Source organism: Xiphias gladius, chromosome 21, assembly GCF_016859285.1.
Source record: "Xiphias gladius isolate SHS-SW01 ecotype Sanya breed wild chromosome 21, ASM1685928v1, whole genome shotgun sequence".
In the NCBI taxonomy this organism is placed as follows: Eukaryota; Metazoa; Chordata; class Actinopteri; order Istiophoriformes; family Xiphiidae; genus Xiphias; species Xiphias gladius.
The window spans coordinates 4,512,656-4,533,341 of NC_053420.1; the positions used below are offsets into that span (position 1 = coordinate 4,512,656).

General features: G+C 41.9%; 1 protein-coding gene across 1 annotated transcript; it reads right to left on the reverse strand.

Annotated features, from left to right (window-relative positions):
• Positions 1-1,721: 1,721 nt before the first annotated feature.
• tgm8 (transglutaminase 8) lies at positions 1,722-20,408 on the reverse strand. Its single transcript, XM_040115564.1, has 15 exons — positions 20,234-20,408; positions 17,212-17,382; positions 14,970-15,224; positions 14,674-14,792; positions 13,575-13,703; positions 12,021-12,198; positions 10,251-10,386; positions 7,929-8,038; positions 6,621-6,736; positions 6,292-6,418; positions 5,756-5,928; positions 4,640-4,814; positions 4,367-4,530; positions 2,604-2,737; positions 1,722-1,967 (listed from the first exon to the last, which is right to left on the reverse strand). Exons 1-15 carry the CDS (start codon positions 20,256-20,258, stop codon positions 1,820-1,822), a joined length of 2,160 nt encoding a protein of 719 aa, XP_039971498.1. The 5' UTR covers positions 20,259-20,408; the 3' UTR covers positions 1,722-1,819.
• Positions 20,409-20,686: the final 278 nt, after the last annotated feature.

Below are 20,686 nucleotides of genomic sequence, written 5' to 3' on the forward strand. Positions count from 1 at the left end.
CCCCCCATATCACAGTAGCTGGCATTTCTAAATACCAATTATTGATCATTTATTTATTTCTGTATTTTTTATTCTTCCCTTATTATCACATATTTATTACTCTTTCTTCAATACATGTATTATTATTATTATTATTTTCTCTTCTCTCCCATACACATAAACACGCATGCTTTAACAGATCTGCCCTAATACACTCATTTACCTGCACGATGACACTACCGTTATTATAACTATATTTCGTCCTTGTTTGTTTTGGTTTACATTTGTACTATGTGAAGTTCTGCACGTCACCCTGTCCGTTTGTCCGTCCCTGTGTATTCTGCTCCCGTTGCGTTCTCACTGACAGAGTCACAGCGTTTGGCCTTGTATGCTTTTAGCCACAAGGAGGCATTTTAACACCAGCTCAGGCAGTGATGAAAAGGTTGAGTGTAAAAAAAACAAAAAAAAACAAAAAAAAAACAGGAAATTCTACTTGTGTCACGCTACTCGTGAGCAGCATGTAGAGCTAAGGATATAAAATGAAGGACTTTTTTTTTTTTTTCTTTTAGGAGAGTAAGACTTGTTAGTTGGACTATGCTTCAGAAATGTGACCCTTTGAGGGCTGGAATCAGGTGTTGTTGTTAGGAACATGTATTTGTTGGTGAGCAATGTGATAAACCTTGGTTAAAGCTGGGGGTTTACATATATATGCAGGTTAAAGTGAACATTCCTCACAAAATGACAAAAAAAAAAAAGCTGTGCTTGTCTGTTCCTCCGTTTGTCTGCCTGTACGTCAGGTTCAGTTACATTCCTCTGTTACATAGACCATCATTTTGACATGAGCTCCTGACAGGCGTTTGCACCTGAAGTATCGCCGACAGTTCAAATGTACTGTAGTGAAACTGTAGTGAAAACGTGCCTATACTGTAGAGAGCCTCAGCACCGCACTACTACTGTGGGATCACCGTGTCACACGCTCTGTAACGGACGTCCAAAGTACACACAGTGGGATACAAAACACAGCACACTGCCATCACTGCTTTTGACTACCTGACTGATCAATCCCTGCGCTCACCTGCTGACGAGCACGTGTGTTGCCCGCTCACAAATCGTCTGAGGCCACTTCCCGAACAGGTCACAATCGGCAGAGGGTTTTTAAAAGTAGTTTAGCTTGTGGAATCATAATAAAATCACATAGCTGTGGGCAAGAGTTCATTTTTGACCGAACCGGAGAACATCTTAGGGCGAAAGCACCCTTAAATGTTCGTTGCTTTGGCTAAGACAGATTACATTAGAATGCACACTAACCGCTCAGCCGTCAGGGGTTGAGTGTTAGCTCGGGTCTCATCTCTCCAGTGTTTTTGGGAACCAAGAAACAGTAGGAGTGAGACCTCTCTGCGTGTCCTGCTCTGCCAGGCATCTCTTTTTCACCGCTGCCCGGTATTGTAACATTTTGAGCACTGGTCTAATCCGTGGCTTTAATGTAAAAGAAGCACAGAGACCATTTTCTAGCAGAAGATAGACCATAATGCAAACGCAGTGAGAAAGCATGTTTGTTTTGATTGAGGTTCATGGCAGTTTGTTCTGTAGCTGGCTATTTTTATACACCCTGCACCCACATATGATTAAAAACAACAACAATGCTCTCTCTTTTGAAAATCACTGAATGAAGTCAAAGTAGAGGAAGTGTATAATTCCTGGAATGCAATAACATGATTTCTTAAGCCAACAAACTTTTATTCATATATAAGCATCTGTGTGAAAAAAAATAGAAATTTATGCATCCGACTTATTGTTTCTCAGTAAAAGTACGTGAGTGTTTCTCCGCGATACTGAGAATCTACAGTGTGACCCTGACAGTGCAGCTGGCCTTGATGTCTCTGAAGCGGGTGCAGTCGAAGTCGGCCACGAGAGTCTTCACGCCGGTCTTGTAGGGAACAAAGAAGAACTTGATGCGTATCTGGGTGTTTGGCCGCAGATTTGGAAGCCTGTGGGTAACACAAAAGGTCACGAGAACGTCTACATTTACAACGCCTACTTTTATTTTGCAGGGTTGCACAGCAAAACTTCTCAGTATCGCAAACAGGGCTGGGTATTGAGCTTCAATACTCTCTCTTAAAATGTGTCCGTAGCGACGAGTATCGAAAACTGGAATCAAATGTCCCATAGGATTCACAATCTTGTTTGTTTGGTCAGACAGTTCCTGATTTAGTTCCAAACCTTTCTCATGTTTAAGACTGCTTTGTTGTGCCGCTGCTCGTGGTCTCAAAATTTAACATTTCTTTCGTCAAAGGAAAACAGGGGGTTGTGGAAAAACCCGTTTATTTTTCCCCAAGTAAGGTGTCCAAAAAAAGTAGGTTTGGTGTCACCGCTGAAAGTCTTATATCGGACCCAACACGCACGTACTTTATGCATCGCTGAAACCACCGACTGGGCAACTGACAGAAAGTTAAATTAACCTGTGAAAGACTATTCTGATTATTGCTGTTAATAGATCACCTCCTAGAATTAACATACAGTTTAACCATTTGTAAAAAGAATGATTTGTTATTCGCACCTTTACCGTAACCGGACTAGCATTCAACATATCCCCGGGGTTATGTTAGATACAGACACAGGCTTACTTGTATTCGGTCTCCTCTTTCAATAGGCCGCTTCCAGAGAGAGTCAGCGTGCACTTGGTCAGCGTCTCGTTCACCGGGTTCATGAAGCTCACTTCCCCGCTTGCCTCACGGGTCAGTCTGATCTGACTGGGAACCTGAAAACACACACAATTTGAACAGATTGTTCAAATACACTCGGTCAGGCACCCAAACGTCGGCCCTGTTGCAAAACAACGCTACCCATCATGCATCGAGAAGAGAGAGAAAAACCGGAGAAACAGGATGCGAAAGCCCAAATAAAGGGTACGTTTTTATGCCAACAATTTCACAATGTAAGTGTCTGATTATATCTTCTCGTGTCATGAATGTCAACACAGGAGTTGACACCTGCGCCTTCAAAATATGCAGCTTCGTTTTTTAGTCTGCTGGGCTTGAAATATGATATCACTGCTTCCCAAGCTCTAACAACGGCCCGCATAAATAACATCCCGCATCCAGACGCGTGCCATACCCGCAAGAAAACAATTCTAGTTCCTAGTGAGACCAAACTTACTTAAAGTAGGCTCATAAACGAAGGGCTGGATGTTTTTCTGACAGGTGAGCATGTGTGTGTGTTGTGTGTGTGTGTGTGTGTGTGTGTGTGTGTGTGTGTGTGTGTGTGTGTGTGAGAAAACCCTGCGGGACTGAGCACAGGCAGGACTGCACACGTTGCTCTTACATAACAGCCTCACAGAGGAGAAGAAACTCGTTGGTGATGACAGCTTGTAGCTGAAGGAAATCCCACGGATAGATTAGTAAAACAGCAATAAAAGTAATGATAATGATAGTAATTAAACAACATTTTAACAAGAGAGACATTTTTTGGTCCGTGACTTTGTCGCAAGCAGTGGAAAACGGCTGATATCGCCTGTTCTCAGGCATCAGACATTTCGCCATTTCCTGAAGCCGGTCCTGGAGGACTTACAGTGATTAAACCCCCTGAAAACATCCCTATCAGCTCGCCCGTAAGCGTTTATGTGCATATTGATACGGGAAATGAGGGGCAGCACAGAGCGCGTGCCCGGTAGTGAACAGCCAGGTCCAAGGACAGCAATGTCGCTCTGTCTCTTGGTCGGACGAACACTTTGTCCCTACTCAAATATCGCAAAAACTATCCGATGGACCGCCATGAAATTTTGTACTAACACTTATGGTCCCCAGAGGATGAATCCCTCTAACTTGAGCGATCCTCTGACTTTACCTCCAGCAGCAGCGGCAGGTTGACTTTATTGGCTTTTTAGAGAAATGTCTTGAGAGCTGTTGGATGAACTGTCGTGAAATTTGGTAGAAATAATCGTGGTCCCGAGACCATGATCTTCTGTCCTTTAATCTAGAGCGGCCAGTAGGTAAGTTTTCACTTTTCCTCTTAAACATCTCAACATCTACCAGATGGACTGGCGCAGAATCGTGTGGATGTGTCCTCCATCCGGACTTTGGTGATCCCCTTACTCTTCCTCTAGCGCCACTCTGAGGTTCACAGTTGTGGTTTTGAGTGAAATGTCCCGACAACTGTTGGACGGATTGTCGTGAAATTTGGCACAGACATTCACGTTCCCCACAGGACGAATTGTAATCACTGGGGTGTCTCTCTAGGGTGAAAGTGGGGTTTTCTTGTTAAAAATCCAAGTCCGCGTACGAGAAGATACCAACAGCTTTCAACTAATGTGACAGGTGTTCTTAGTGATAGACAGGTGAACAAAGAGACACAGAAACAGAGGGACAGGGTTTTTTTTTTTTCTACTGACTGTAATGGAGAGTGGAGGGTCCAGCAGCACAATGTCATTCAAAGCCAGGTATTTGTTGTCTGGCCTCTGTTTGTCTGTGACCAAAGCTGAAACCTTCATGCTGTCACACTGCACCATGTGTTCACTGTAGGCCGAGAACGGGACCAGGATAGGGATGGACAGATCTGGGGGGGGGTGGGGAGAGTGAGCTTTAAAGTCGGTTCACACAAATTTGAAGAAAACCATGCAGTATTTTAAAACTCCTGGTATCTGGCCATCCAGAAGAAGAGCCACCTCTGCCAGGCTGCAGCGTCGCCTCCTTCTCCTCGGTCTGGATGTTCACGGCCGGTGAGCCGTTGTACCTCATGGCCTCCACGCTGATGCTGACGGACAGCGGCCTGGCAACGCTGCTCTCGCTGCGCAGCACCAGCTTCAGGCTCACGTCCTTCCCGTTCGTCGGCCTGGACACCTGCGGAGCCATACGAATAAGACATCCAGAGAGATTTTATGTAAGTCATACACTGACCTGCTCTACATACAGTGATGTCTTCCAATCTAATCCAGCCTGACCCAGCCCTATAAACAACATTTACTTCAAACCGCATGTGTTGAGAGACACATTTCCTCGGCGTAGCAGTAAAGTGCTCTTGTGCTACACACAAGCTACCCTAACCTCGTAGTCTGTGGTGACCCTGGAGCCTCGCGATGCTCTTAGCCCTCGAGAAGGCGGCAGGAAGTATTTGTTAATGTATGATCATTTCTGAGAGCGGATTAAACTATGATGCTTCTAGGAAACACCTCTTAATCTTACGAAGGTCTTTACGATGGTATTTTTTTGATCACCTTTCAGTGGAGTTTATGTCTTTGTGTGGCTGATGAAATGTTACACAAAAGCAAATACATACTCAAAGTACCATGAGTCAGTGGAACTGTTTACGCCTAGGGGACACGCCATCATTTCTTTTCTCCTTTATTTTCGTTGACTGTTCTTCTTCCTTTCATATTTGGACAAACTCTGTATGGGAAGGATCTGTCGCTGGGCTATGGAAGAACTTGGCATGATGTGTAATGGCTTCAACTTGGGAGACGGCACTGCCTTGTTGTTTTTTACTGTTCCGTCCGTTTCTCTATGTAAGTTTTGGTCTGCGTGTAGGTTCTCTAGCTGTTTTGATTTTGCATCCCTTGACATGTGAAGGATGAGGGGTGAACTATTCACGATAATGTTTAAAACAAAAAAACAAACAAAGGCAACAAAAAAAAAAGGAGCCGTAACTCGAACCAGAAATGTTTTTAAAAATTATATTTATAATAACCAAATAGAATAGGAAAAAATGAGACTAAAATTAAGATATAAAACATTCTTAATAGCTCTGAAGGGAAACTTCGGGGACTTTGGATACTGTGACGCACCTCTTCAAATCTTATGGATAATGGCGCGATGTCCGGGGTTTCTTCAGCTGGACCTTCACTGGTGTCATTCACCGCCTCGCTCCCCTCCGTCTCTCTATTCTCCTTGGTCTCCTCATCTCTGGAGTACTCTCTGTTGATGGCGTATTTGAAGACATCCCTCTCCTTCACCGATCCTGTAAGGGTGGCAGGGCCCAATTCGGTCAATCCCCGGAGCCACTAGAAGGTGTCTTTATCGATGAATTTTCCAAAGGGAGCGGAACCACACCGAATCACCATTGAATCACTGAACGAATCAGTAGCTTTCATTAGTGGGGCTCAACTTGCCGGTGACTGAGGGCGCCGTCGTCAGCTCAGCTGCTACTTACTCATTAGAAGCAGAATAAAAGACCTCAGAAACCACAGAAACACCCGACTGGTGTCAGTGGATCTTTGAAATGAACTGAACGAAGTGACTCCAATCGGCAAAGCGAGTCACGATTTCCATACAGTACGAGCGGCTGAGGTTTGTGTGTGATCGGTGTATCGGGGGAACCCACCCTCTCTGTACTTGTACGCGTCGGTGATGTTCTTCCTCTTGTTGGAGCCGACAGACTTGGTGGAGACATTGTGACCGACTCTCTTGGTGTCAGAGAAGATGTTCACTTTTGAACCGTCAGCTTTGACCTGACGGGACACACGGAGAAAAACAGTCAATTCATGGAGCAAAACTGGGAACACAATTAGCTTTAAGACCAACCCATATAAGCCGAAGCCCGAGAAAATATCGAAGTTATATTTGGCTGTGGCTGGCCCACGTTTTCTTTTGTTTGTTTTTTACTGAAGGCCCCAGTTGAGGAGGTCATCTGCTCAAGCTCTGATCACTGACCAGCCAGTCAATACAGTCGGCGTTGACCTCAGCGAAGACGAACGGGACGTCGTATTTGAGGTCGGTGTCTCCATTCAGCACGGCTGTGACTGGGGCTGGACCGCAGCAGTAAATACCTGCACAAACAGAAACAACGAAAGTCATCACACAGACATGAAATCGAAAACAAACAAAAAAGTCTCTATTAACAATGTGCTGCTTCCTACAGAGTAGTTTTCATTCTCTTGTATTAAGGCACCAATCTGAAGAATTTCAACTTTCCTCACTTTGTCCCTGTCTCCGTATTAAGAATGATGAAAGCAGCTGGGATTGTTTCATTTTCATTTGAACAAACACTTTCATTGAACCAAACTAAAAAAAACACAAAATCTTTCCTCTAATGTCCTTTTACCTCAGGACGAATGCAACATTTTTTGCAACACGACTTGTAAAATGTATCTAAAAGTTCATATTCAGCAGGTGGTTCATCCTCAGACTCCACAGCACAACAGTTTCTTTCAGTACATTTAACACTACAATTAACACTTCTATGGAAATGAATGATGTTTTTAACATTATATTTGAAATAATCTAAACAAACGAGTTAATTCTGATACGTCATGTTTAGCGCATAAATATATATGTATTTGCATATATACATATACATACATATATATATACACATATACATACATACATATACATACACATATACATACATACATATACATACACATACACATATATACATATATATACACATACATATATATACATATATATACACATACATATATATACATATATATACATACATACACATATATATACACATACATATATATATACATATACATATATATACATACATACACATATATATATACACATACATATATATATACATATACATATATATACATACATACATATATACATATATATACACACATACACATATATACATATATATACACACATACACATATATACATATATATACACACATACACATATATACATATATATATACACACATACACATATACACACATATATATATACATACATACACATATACACATGTACATATACATATATATACTTATACATATACATATATATACATATACATATATACATATACATATACCTAAATCTTTGTTTGGGTGACATTTGGGTGACATTGGTAATTTGAGTAACAAGCAATAAAATCTCAGAGCAGACAGAGTTCATCATGTAAAATTAGGACAAGAAACAAGGTTGTCAGAGCGAGGAAGAAAATGTGCCTCGCTTTAAGTTCGAGAGAGAGAGAGAGAGAATCGTCACCCTTGCTCTTCTCCTGTGGCGTCGGATCCAGAACTTGCCAGCCGTCATATTTACCATCTTCTGCCAGGTCTGGACGTCTCATCCACCCTTCCACCCACACATGGAAGTTCCTAAAACACAGCGCAACATTCAGATTCTGGAGCAGGTCAGCAGACCGCGACATAAGACTGTAGAACCGATTTAGAAGGACCAGGGGTTTCTGTAGCACCGTGAAACCTATGTGGAGCGCCTTCATCTGCTCATAGGACAACACTGTAGAAAAAAAAAAAAAAATACACACACACACACACTCATACTACACAGCTGGAATTATATTGAATAATAATAAACCTTACAGAAAAGTTTTAAGACAAAAAAATACGATGCTTTGAATAATGATTTGAGCATTTTTTTTCCAGAAAAATGTTTGTTTACCTTGTTAAAATTCCTTCTGTAACTTCTCCCTCATTTAAAAAATACCGAATCCATGAATATGCACAGAATGAGCAAAGACAAACTTTCCCCCTTCAGCAGATGAGCATGAAAACTGTGCATGTGAATGAGGTTTGTGCAGAGTTTGAAACTAAAAGCCAAAACACAAGTGAGGGAACAATAAGAAAAGCCCATTTTGGAGTGGAGGGGGGCTTTAAGAAACTTAAAGGTGCCCTGTGGAGTTTTCTTGTAAACAAACAAAAGTTCAGTGTCGTTCACCAAATGCATTGTGTCGATCCTTGAGCCTTGAGACTGAGTGTTTGTCAGTCCTTGCCTGACACAAATGCTTTGAATGTTTTTCTTTCCTCATAAAAATTTGCATTTAAAAGAAAAAAATTTGAATCCTGCATTGTGTACATCCATGTTTAATTGCTAGCCGTATTCTTCTTCCTGGCCTTTGCTGGTACATTGCTGTGTTTCTCGGTGCATTACTGACACCTGTTGGTCAGTGGAATAAGATGAGATAAGACTTCACTGGTCCCCGAGGGGAAATTTGCATGTTACTGCAGCAGAGAGACAGGCTAAGAGGAAAGAAAAACAAATAAGTAAAAGCTATATAAAATAAGATATTAAAGAAAAAAGAGAGTTGATATTAATGAAGCTATATAAAATATATACATTACAATATCAAATACCAGGTATATTTGTGCAAAAGAGTAAGTAGTGCAATTCTGTAGCCATGATATGGAACTGCTGTATATGTAAAGGTATAATTAATAATTCCCATATACACATTAAACAGCACTTTGTATATAGTTGTATATAAATATGTCCAACATACTGAACAATATACAAACACAATACAGAAATAAAACATCACTATGCTGTAAATAATAGTGTGAAATCAGGAAAGCAGGAATGTGTTCCTCCCTGTACACAAGCACAAACAAAACAGAGACCAACTCCTACAAAAAAAAAAAAAAACTGTCGCACAGCACCACTAGAGGCCAAAAGCTCCACAACGGACCTGCAGGTTTCAATCATAAAATTCTTGAGCACCACTTTCAAGGACAGGAAGCGCTGGAAATATGTGAAATCCTGTAGCCAAGGCCACAGCCTTCTGAAACGCTCGCAGTTCGGCAAGAACAAACTGAATTCTGAGCAACCCTGTCTCCTTTAAACTGATTTTTTTCTCTCTTTTTTTTGTGGCCTGGGTGACAGAAACAAAATGTGAACACAACATTGGTATATCATCACTTTTCAAGTCGCTTATTTACACACGCAGCAGTTACGGAGCAACGTTGCCATTTGCCCGGAGTTGTGTTTCCAACATTCAGCGTCTTTTAGCTCCGTGCTCTCAACCGGCTCCCGGGGAAAAATATCCGGCTCTTTTAGCTGCGAAAAAGCTCGGCTGTGTTTGCCGGCTAGTTGCTAACTGCGTCTGTGTCTGTGCTAACTGTGGTGCCGGGCAGGGCCGGGTGCAGTGGGTAAAACAGCTGCCTGCCGCGGCCGTAAAAGACGCTATGAGCCTGAGGCAAAACAGTAAAAATGCAGTCCAGACAAGTCAACAGCGAGCTGAAAGCTCCGTGAAGCCGACTGAGAGCTGCAGCTTCAGGTGATAATTCTCCGTAGGGTCATCACTATATTCATCACACTATGAATCGAAACAGTGCTGTTATCAAAATAGCAATTACTGCCACTTTAAAACTGCATTTATAGCGGTTTTGGAGGAAATGTAAGTGGATTCTGAAATACAGAAGACAAACACAAAACCTTAAAATGCTGATTTTGGGAAAAAATATCAAATTGTTCCAGGAAAAAACAAAAACAACTCAAACTGGAACATGGGAACTCTGCAGAGACTCAAATGTTATTTGTTTGTTCTCGAAATAAGAATCTGCAGCATCTCACCAGACACTGTCCTTGGATTGCTTCTCTCTGACACCGTAGTCGGCATGGTACACGTCGATGGTCAGATTCCTGTTGTTGTCGTGAGCCGACTGGTAGTTGGTGACCACGCGGCAGGGGATGCCCAGCAGGCGCATCACTGGAACCGAACACAGAGTCTGGAGTCATTCAAATAAGTTTTCATCAGCGTGTCGAATTTTGCAGCTTCCATAGGCGACGCTCAGAGCAGCTATTCGTGTTCGTTTTTTAAAATGTTTATAGCAATGAACAGAAATGAGCAGACAAACAATAAGACTCGGTTAAAACTGTATGAGGCATCTGCGCAACCCTCATCTTCAGGACACAAGGTTAATTTTGAAGAACAAGAATAAAAGTTGTACAAAAGGTTGCTCCAAATGTTGCCAATTCTGTCAGGACGCATGAAGGGAGCAGAGAGGATCTCTCCGTGGCCCGGTTTCCTACAGGACTTTTTATACCTTGCTACAAAGAAGTCATCGCAGCGGGCTGTCAGCTCTGTGCCTCGGGCCCAGAGACGCAGAGGTGTCGACGTGTAAAGTAAGAGGTAAAAAAAATAAAAACAACAGCAGTACAAACAATGACTACAGTAAGACTACAAAGTATGAAAGGTTTTCTTCATCTTCAAGCGACAAAGTTACAAAAAAAGAGAAAGCAAATCCTGGAAGTAGGTCCTCCACAGGTGCCATGGTGCCGCAATCATGACATTTATCCCAAGGAACAAAAGAGGTTCTCATTTACTGCCACAGCAACACAGACAGATTCAGACTGAAATACGAGTCACACGCAGGTTTATACGCATTCGGATCTGAATGTGTAGCACCCGTCCACGAACGCCATACAGCTTTTCCCTGCTCATTAGTGTGCTTCACTCTTCAGTAGGGCTCCAAAAGCATTGCTCATCGAACCGAGGGGAACGCTGCTCGTCTCGGTGCAAACGCACCTTGCGCGAGAAAACCGCACCGAACAGCCACAACACTGGGACTGGCAATGGCTTTCAATGCTGTGGCTGACCGGTGTATGAATGGGAAGCAACCGTTATTGACAGACCGATGTTACATGTCCAGGAGTCCTCCAGCAGAGCCGGTGTCAATATGATGAGTCAGATGACGTGTTTTAACTAGGTGGGGAAAACACAAGATGTTTTATTGTTGTAGGGCTCTAATCTTCAGCATAATCTAAGTATTACAGAATGATATTTAAAGCTAAAGGGAATATATTTAGAAAAAGCTTTAGTATTTTCAACTTGTTTGACTCATTTTGTTTACAGAGACAAAAAAAAAACAACATATTTTCAATCAATCGAATTAAAGCTTTAAGACACCGGGGGGGGGGACACGTGAAAAGCAATGTGTTTTTATTGGAGCTGCAGCTAAAGATAATGGGTTTTATCAATTAAATTGTCAGTTCTTTATATTAATTGATTATTTGTCAAGTTTATAAAATCTTAGAAAATAGGGGAGAGTGCCCATTGTAAGTTTCCAAACCCTAAGGTCACGACTTCTAATTGCTCATATTGTCAAACCACAAACGATATTCAGGTTATAATGATCTAAAAGGGAGAGAAGCAGCAAATCTGCACATTTAAGACGCTGGAACCAGAGAACGTTTGGCAATTTTGCTTAATAAATAGTGTAATCAAACAGTTAATGAAATAGATACATAAAATGTTGTCTGTTAGGTCTGCGAGGACCTTCATTCATCTTTACAGATGTTGTTCCAGGTGTGAGGTTGGGGAGCCTCAGAGTCAGACGTTACCTGAGCACATCACGCCGGCGAACACCCAGCACTGCCCGTACTTGACCGGTTGGCAGTCAATGTTATACCAGCGCCTAAGGATGGCGTGGCTGCCGTTCCAGCGAGAGGGTAAGACCCCGCCCCAATATGGACCTCTCCAGCGTCCCTGCAGGACGCCGCAGTCATCTTCACAGTTGATCTGGAAGAAGAAAAAAACAGACAAATGAGTTTTTCCTCAAATTACAACTTTATTCTGTCCGATGTGGACTCAGACCCCTCTCCCTCCAAGAACGGCTCTAAAACTCATATAAAAAAAAATATTTCTTGAGTCTTTGCGCATATTCTGAAAACTACATCATCTACATGCGCTGTCTTCTTCCTCTCCTCTTTATTGGCACATTGCACAGCGCCACCAACTGTCAAATACGGGGAGTTGTGCGATGCCGAAGGATGTCAAAGAGCCGTTCTGCTCAGTCCACACACCGAACTTTTGACCATACACTACTGGTCAGAAGTTTTAGGACGCCACATTTGGCCAGTTTTTTTTTTTTAAATTTCAGCAGATCAGGTCCGGTGAACAACCTTTGATGGTACAAAGGTCAGAGGTAAACTGCCCAAGGTTAAAAAAAAAAAAAAAGTTTAGGTCACCAAAAACTGAACAATCTTTTTCAGGGATTAAGAAACTGGTCAACTTGCAGCCTTTCCTGCAGCAACGGATGTAAATGAAGCCTTGACAGTTCATGCAAACAAATTCTACAGGTGTCGCAACCTTTGCTGACCTTCAGTCTGTACAAAGGCAGTGTTGGAGCAAACTGTGTTACTACCCCCCCCGATGCGTTATTACAACAACGCTGTACTGCAGGAGGTAGCGCCGTATATATCGCCATCAGAATGGTGAGGAAAAGCCGAGTAACAAAAAGGACACAGACTGGTTGGTCCGGGGCTCATCCTACAGCAAGACAGTGACCCAAAGCATTAGAAGAAAAAGAACCGGACGGTGGCGTCACATGATGGAAGACCAGCACAGTCTCCGGACCTGAACCCCATGGAGCTGGTTTTTGGACGAACCGGACAGAAGGGGAAAGCAAAGCAGCCTGCGAGTGCAACACATTTGCGGGAACTTCTGCAACAGAGCTGGGACCAACTTTCCAAACAGCTTTAATTTCCATTTTAAAAAGAACGTCACGAGTGTGTCCGACTCAAAAAGTTAAAAATTTAGATTAAATGTAAGATTTAAGATTCCATGGTTCCTTTTTTTTTTTTTTTTTTTTAAAAAACAATTATTTATTTGTTCTATGCTTTAATTTCAGACACACTGAGACATTCCACTGTAAATTTCAGTAACTGGAAAAATTGAGGTGTTCTAAAACCTTTGACCGGCAGCGTATATATGGATTTTATAAAGACAGCTAAAAAAATTTCAAACACACAATATAGAAACAAGTCCCACGCTGAGATCAATTACAAGGGGCAACAGCCCCTCAACAGCCCAATACCACTACGTAACTCATCAGCGCTGGATTTTGCTACACAACAGTGAAAAATATCCGGTTTGTGGAGGTATCTGTGTCCTACCATGGCGCTGACCACGCGGCTGACGTAGATGGGGTTACAGCGAGCAGAAACATCGGCAGCCGGGTCCTTCAGGTGTTTGTGGTTGACGTCCAGTATCTTCATGCAAATCTTCACCATGTTATCCTCAAACTGGACAGAAAGAGACAGGCACAGAGACGCGGCTCTGAAGTTTTATTTAATCAGTGGCAATATGGAGATATTTAACGGTTTAATGGTTCTGGTTCTGGTACTTAAACTTTAAAAGAGACGTCACCTGCCCTTCTCAGTACATTAGAGCGGCTGTATTCAACTGCATGTCCTGCACAATAGTGAGTTAAAATTCTATTGAGGCAAATAACGGCCTCGAAAATTTGAATTTTAAATTATTAATATAAAGCAACCGAATACCTAATTGTAAAATGTATTCACTACTGAATAGTGTTGTTGAAATGTTGAAATTAAAATACCGCTGAATTTATAGCACTGAAACCTTTTTTACGCTGAAGACAATCTATTTGAATTTATGAACCCTTTTTTTTTTTTTTCCACTCGTCAAGTTGTGCAATTTCAGAAACATTATTTTCGGTACGTACATTTTTTAGGGTTTACAAATTCAGACAGAAAATTCAAGTACCCAATATTCAAAAACCCCAGTATGTTCGAAATGTTCAAGTTCAATAAGCTTTAAAGAAAAATCAAGTCAAGTCTGTCTAAATTTGTGAAATAAACTTGAAATAAAGCTTTTGAAACTGACCACTGAAAAACATCACAGGGGGGAATTCAGGCCACATAAATTCAGCCCGATGGCTTTCAGAGTAAAAATATTAAGATATGTTTAAATTTCAACACAAACAACTCACATTAACAATTTAGGTATTCAGTTGCTTATAAGATTAAAATCTTCGTGGCCATTATTTGTGTCTACGAAACTCTTGACATGATAACGTCAGTAATTTGTTCATTTTGTTGTCTGACTACGCATCAGGTTGAAAGTCACCAAGCCTTGTCTGTATAAATAGTGTGTGTGTGTGTGTGTGTGTGTGTGTGTGTGTGTGTGTGTGTGTGTGTGTGTGTGTGTGTGTGTGTGTGTGTGTGTGTGTGTGTGTGTGTGATCGCGCACCTGTCCAAAGTCCCAGGTCATAGGGGTGATGTAGTTCCCACTACCTTTGTAGATGACTCCTTGTTCATTCATCACATACTCCTGTCTTTCCTCCTCATCTGGCAGAAACACCCAGTCATCTACAGAGAGGGTGGAATAATGCAGATAGATATACAGGTGATGGTTTCGATAAAGGGTTTGGAAATATTAAGATACTTTACTTGAGAAAAAGTAAAAGTCCTGCATTGGAAATCTTTAATTTATAGGACAACAGCATCTTCAGCAGTATTAGATCGATAGAAACAAATGAAACCTACCGGGACACCAGGGGTTGAAGAGCACCACCAGCGTTGCCAGCAACGTTTCCTCGTCCCTGTGTTTCACAGACAGCACGTACTCTCCTATGGGGGTGTCAGCCGGGGGAGTAATTATCAGAGTCAAGGCCCCCACTCGTGGGGAGGAGCTCCCGTGAAGCTTTACCTGCCACACCGCCTTTGCTGAGGGTGAACGCTGCACGCTGTCCGGGATACCGAAGCACGACTTCGTCCCACGGTCCTCAGATGGATATTCACCTGGAGAGAGGCGCCACTGAGGGAGTCAGGCTTGATCGTTTACTGCTGGAGCAATACTCTACATCCATCCATCCATCCATCCAACCATCCATGCATTCATCCATCCATCCATTCAACCATTCATCCATCCAACCATTCGTCCATCCATCCTCTCTTTCATTCATACATCCATCCAACCATTCATCCATCAAACCATTCATCCGTCAAACCATTCATCCATCCATCCATCAATCCAACCATTCATTCATCAATCCATCCATCCACCCATCGTACCATCCATCCATCCATCTGTCATGCATACATCCTTTCAAACATTCATTCATCTATCCATTCAACTATCCATCCATCCATCCATCCAACCATCCATCCATCCATCCATCCAACCATCCATCCATCCATCCATTATCCATCAAACCATAGATTTTTACTGACTGTAACGCCAAGTTAAAGCAGTGACGTGATCTTTTTCTTATTGTTAACAAATCCCATGAAGAGACCAACGCCAACAATACTTTGACCCAAAGCCTGACAAGGCTTGTTCTTCCTCTCTGCCGTGCTCCTCTGCAAAGGCGAAGAGCGGCGACAACAGAAGCAGTGAAAAGGTTTAAAGTTTTCAGGCCAGACGCAGAGCCTAAGACTGCAGGTACACTCTGCCTTTGGACCGTCTTTAGGGGGAAAACCCAGTATCTACACAGGATGCAGGATCATCGTAATCAGTGGAAATCAGTCACGCCTTCATCGTTCAAGCATTGGATTGGACTCATGTCCAACGTAGCGAGTTATGAACGAGTCCCGTTTCGACTCTCAGGATGCCAAGACCTGTTCTAGTAAACTTGGATCTGCACAACACAACAGATGGCGACAATTGACTTGTCTTGTATCACGTTCAACATGTAGACTCCCTCTACCTGATCTGATCAAATCCACTGTCAGTGGACGCATAGCATTATTCTTGATTATGGTAGAGTTTATTACAGGTATTCAATGGACACTTTCTTTTTTACATTTGTTCCAGTGTATTTATTAATGATTGAATGTTTGCTGGCAAAACTGTTTTTATCTGTATTTTAACACTATATTGTTTATAGTATATATTTATGGAGATTTTGCCGTTGTGAGCTGGGTTGGGCATAATGAGTGTTAAAAAATTCTAAATTTACTAAGAAATGAAAAAAAAAAAGAAAGATGAAAAGAGCTTGATCGACAGACTTTTTCCATTTGTATGCTGACTTAGTGAAACTCCTTTAGGTTTGTTTTTCTGTTTAAAAAATCTATGCTAAATTGAGGTTGATTTAAGTACCTTATATTCGCAACTCCTATTCATGTTTTACCAGTTGTATGTTATGATCTTCACTGTCAGTTTATGTACACAAATGTAAGGTATTTCAGTGATAGTCAATGTTGTAAATGTGAATAAAATAAAATGTGTTCTCTCACCTTTCTTGTCCATTTTTCCTTTTTTTTGATAATTACCTCACGTGGTTCATTTGGAGTAAATATGTGTTTGTTTTAATATTTTCAGTAAATTTAAGTCAGCAATAGATTAAGGTACCGTTAAACACATCTGCATGTGTGATTTCAGTGTAGCTTTACCAGAAAATCGCCTGAACTCCTCTGCGGCCATAAGCTGAGATGGCTGAGTTACAGCTGCGCCGCTACGTTCAGAGTTTGGTCGGGTTCGTGATGCAGAATGTCCAAGATGTAAATTCATCAGAGTGGATACTTTTCAATCCCGGATTACAGCTCGGGAAATAAATGAAGTACAGTTAGTTTTGGCTTAGTTTAGCCAAGGCTGGCTGTGGCTCCCCTCTAGCTAGTTTTCAATGGATATCCAGAAAGTCAGTAATTCAATAAGGACCAAATATTTAGCATTTAGTCACTGCTTTTTTGGGCTCTGTAGGGCAAAATAGACCTCAGTGTTCTCCAAATAAATAAATATATATATATATATATATATTCAAAATGAATAATTTAATGAGAGGCTGACCAGTCACTGCGACAATGGTGAGCGGGTGAAGGTCAGGGTCGAAAGGTCGCGTCAGCTGAAGGGTCAGGGCGAAGGGCTGGCCTCGCCTCACGATCAGCTGATCCACGGAGATTTCGCTGGTGTGGTGTTCGCTGTTGTTGGTCTGGCTGTGGAGGTCCACCCTCTTCATGACTGAAACACATTTAAACACATACAAACGCGGACGAGTTAACAGAGTCTCTGTGCGTCGGCTTTGAAAAGTTAATCGCTTTTCATATTAATGACTAAAATTAATCAATTTTAATACAGGAAATATTGAATTGCACCACTCTCCTCTTTTTATGAAGAGCAGCGAGGAAAGGAAAAGTTCTCTTTCATCTTTGGCAACAGAGAAAGTTAGTGGGCTTCTTTTCATTTACTTGAATGGCTCAAATATAATATCCGATGTTTACACAATCATCTTTTCCATGTCCAAAAATTTGTGTGCCAAGGAAAAAGATCAGACGGTTTGAGGCGTTTTATTCATAAAGCAAGAATAAAACACTCCAAATGCCTTCGAGCATCAGACGCCAGTTTTGTTTTTTAGGCAGTGTTTGTTTATGACACTATGAGTTTGATGAGATTTGAAAGCAAAAACGCAATATACTCAGTTTATCACCCGACTCGATTGCACTGCAACTTCAGAGAAAAAAGAGAAAAGGTTCTTCAACGTTTTGACGACGCACTCTTAACATCACATCACATGACAAACACAACCGACAACGAATAAATGAATGAAGACAACACAAGCTGACGATTGCACTCAGTTACGGGACCGAGTTGCAAAGTTAAATTACGTAGCTAGTAGGTGTAAAGCCAGTACGTCCAGTAATACTGGCTTTACACCCAATCTGAATGCTAAATGAATACCGTTCGCTCATTCTCACCGATGGGTGCTCATCTTATTTACCTGCTCTGAGCGTAACCTAGAATCTCCCTTTTTGATCTGAGCTAGTGGTTTAGTAACAACTGAAAACGCCACCGATGACGGGCAGCTGACGAGACGGTCGATTCGCCACTGTGTAATTCATGGGCAGGATTTTCCCCCTGGACGTTTAATAACATCAGGATGAGAAAACGTGTCTGTAATCTTTTGCTACGACGGACGGGAGCACAGATGAAATCTTTTGGATCTCGTCTTTAATTGCTGGGTGTGTTTGCTTTGGGGTTTTCCCTGTGTGTGTGTGTGTGTGTGAGTGAGAGTGTGTGAGTGAGAGTGAGACAGAGAGAGAGGCACACACACACCTTTCATGTTGCAATTAGCTGTAATAGCGTCATTTGTTTATTCTACTCCTCATGTTACTCATTGTTTTATGATTTCTTTGTTCATGTTGTTGTTGGGTTTTGTTTTTTTTAAATATACTAGGATTATGAATCACCCAAAGACACCGGACAATTAGACACCAAAAATGAAGCCTGTAAAATGCTTTACTAAACTGAACTTTTGTAGGCGTGTATTGTATATTATATCGTCTGTAAATATCCACAGCATTCAGATTTAGTTTCTTTTATTATTTCAAATTCAAATTTTAATTGTAGTGATTGTGATGATTTATAATTTTACCATTTAAAGAATGTTGTCACAGTCAAAGCATTTTCTCCTGAAACATCTCAACTATTACATTCATAGTCCCCAGAGGATCAATCGCACTGACTTTGATAATCCCCCGGACTCTAGCGCCACCAGCAGACCGTCAATCCCGCCTCGTGGTGAATCTTCATCACTCTGTCGTTGGGGTCAAAATGTATTTTTTGAGCTGCTGGCGTGGCTGTGGACACGCAGATTACTGTTGTGCACCGTTCTGGGTTTTAATCGCCCCCCCACCACTGAAGTCTCTCCATTGGTAACTCCCTAAAATAAACAGTGACTCTAGTATTTGGCGTAACTGCTGCACATCGAAACAAGGACTCTTTAAAACCTGCACCTTGTGCTCAATTAGCAACCTCATCATTACTGTTATCCTATAATTATTATTATTATTACTATTATTATTATTATTACTATTATTATTATTATTATTAGTAGTAGACTTTTGTTGATTGTGTTTTCCATTCATACTTATATACTTTGCCTATATTTATATTTGAGTACATACAGCAAAGCCGTCTGGTTCTGACATCAGTCGGACTCTAACAAGAAGTTATACTCGTTCAATAAGAATTGTGGATTATCATTATTTCATTATTACTGCACATACATATGTATGTTGCATAATTAACGTGTACTGTCTAAGATATTGTAATGTGTGTAGATGGAGATTTTTTTTTTGACAGTTTCTCTCTTTTTTTTTTCTCCATTTAAATACGTGTCTGTTGGCTGTTGAGAGTCGATCAGAGTTTATGTTGCTGTTTCCTGACAAGTCCTGCTGCATTCAGTTCACGTGCCTCCGACTTTAACCTCATCCTTCCAAACCTGCTTTGACCTTGAAACTTAGCCATGTTTTTATTTTTTAACCTTACCCCCAGTGTTAATGATCAATTTACACCTAATTATTTTTATTTTGAAACATCTCCATCTCTGAAGCCTCCTCACCTTCCTCTGCTCTTTTGCTCTCTTCCTTTCTGCTTTGTTTCTAATGTTCCTACTTTGAACATCTGTCGTTTTAGACGAACCTTTCGTCTTTTGTGAAGCACATTGTATTACTTTTTTTTTTTTTTTTGTACATATTATTACTGTTATTTTGTCTCATTAGGCAGTGAGAGATGAAGCTGCAGGACATCTCTCTCATCTCCTGCACCCGCCAGCTTTCCAGAGAACCGGGACCGGGACCGGGACCGCGTGATCCAGCATACTCTTTTGCCGAACTCAATGCACCGCGCGGAACGCGCTGTGCGACCAAAAGGCACGTTAAAAGCCTCTATTCTGACACGGGACAGTTCGCGCGCGCAGGTCTGGAGGGTCTCGGTGGCTGCAGAGACCCGCGCAGGACAAGGGATGAGGATAAAGGCACTGGAGCTACTCGTGACAGATACATTTTAAACAAACAAAAGACGTTGTACTCACCAAACGGTCGAAGCTCCGCTGTCATCTTCCCGGAGCTCGTTTTCTCTTGTAGCGGCTGGTGTGAAGAACACGCTCTGGAAGACTCTCAGCGGCGCACTGACAGGTGGCCCGGCCCTGATGGTTTGTTAAATACCCCCCCTCCCACACACACACACACACACACACACACACCCCAACGACGATCACGTCACAGCAGCCTGGGCTGTTTAACCGCCTGCCGGGCGTCAGAGACTCTGGCGCGTGACGAGTTCTCAGGCTGCACCAGGTGTTTTTTGTTTTTTTTTTGTTTTTTTTGTGGCGGGACCCGCTCGACGTGCCCGCGGCTGAAGACTCGTGAGACGTGACCATCGCGTTCAACCCGCGACCGTCAATTGAGCGAGGGGGGGGGCGTCGGTATCCCGCTCGCTCATCTGCGTTTTAGAAGACGACAAAAAACAAACAAACAAACAAAAA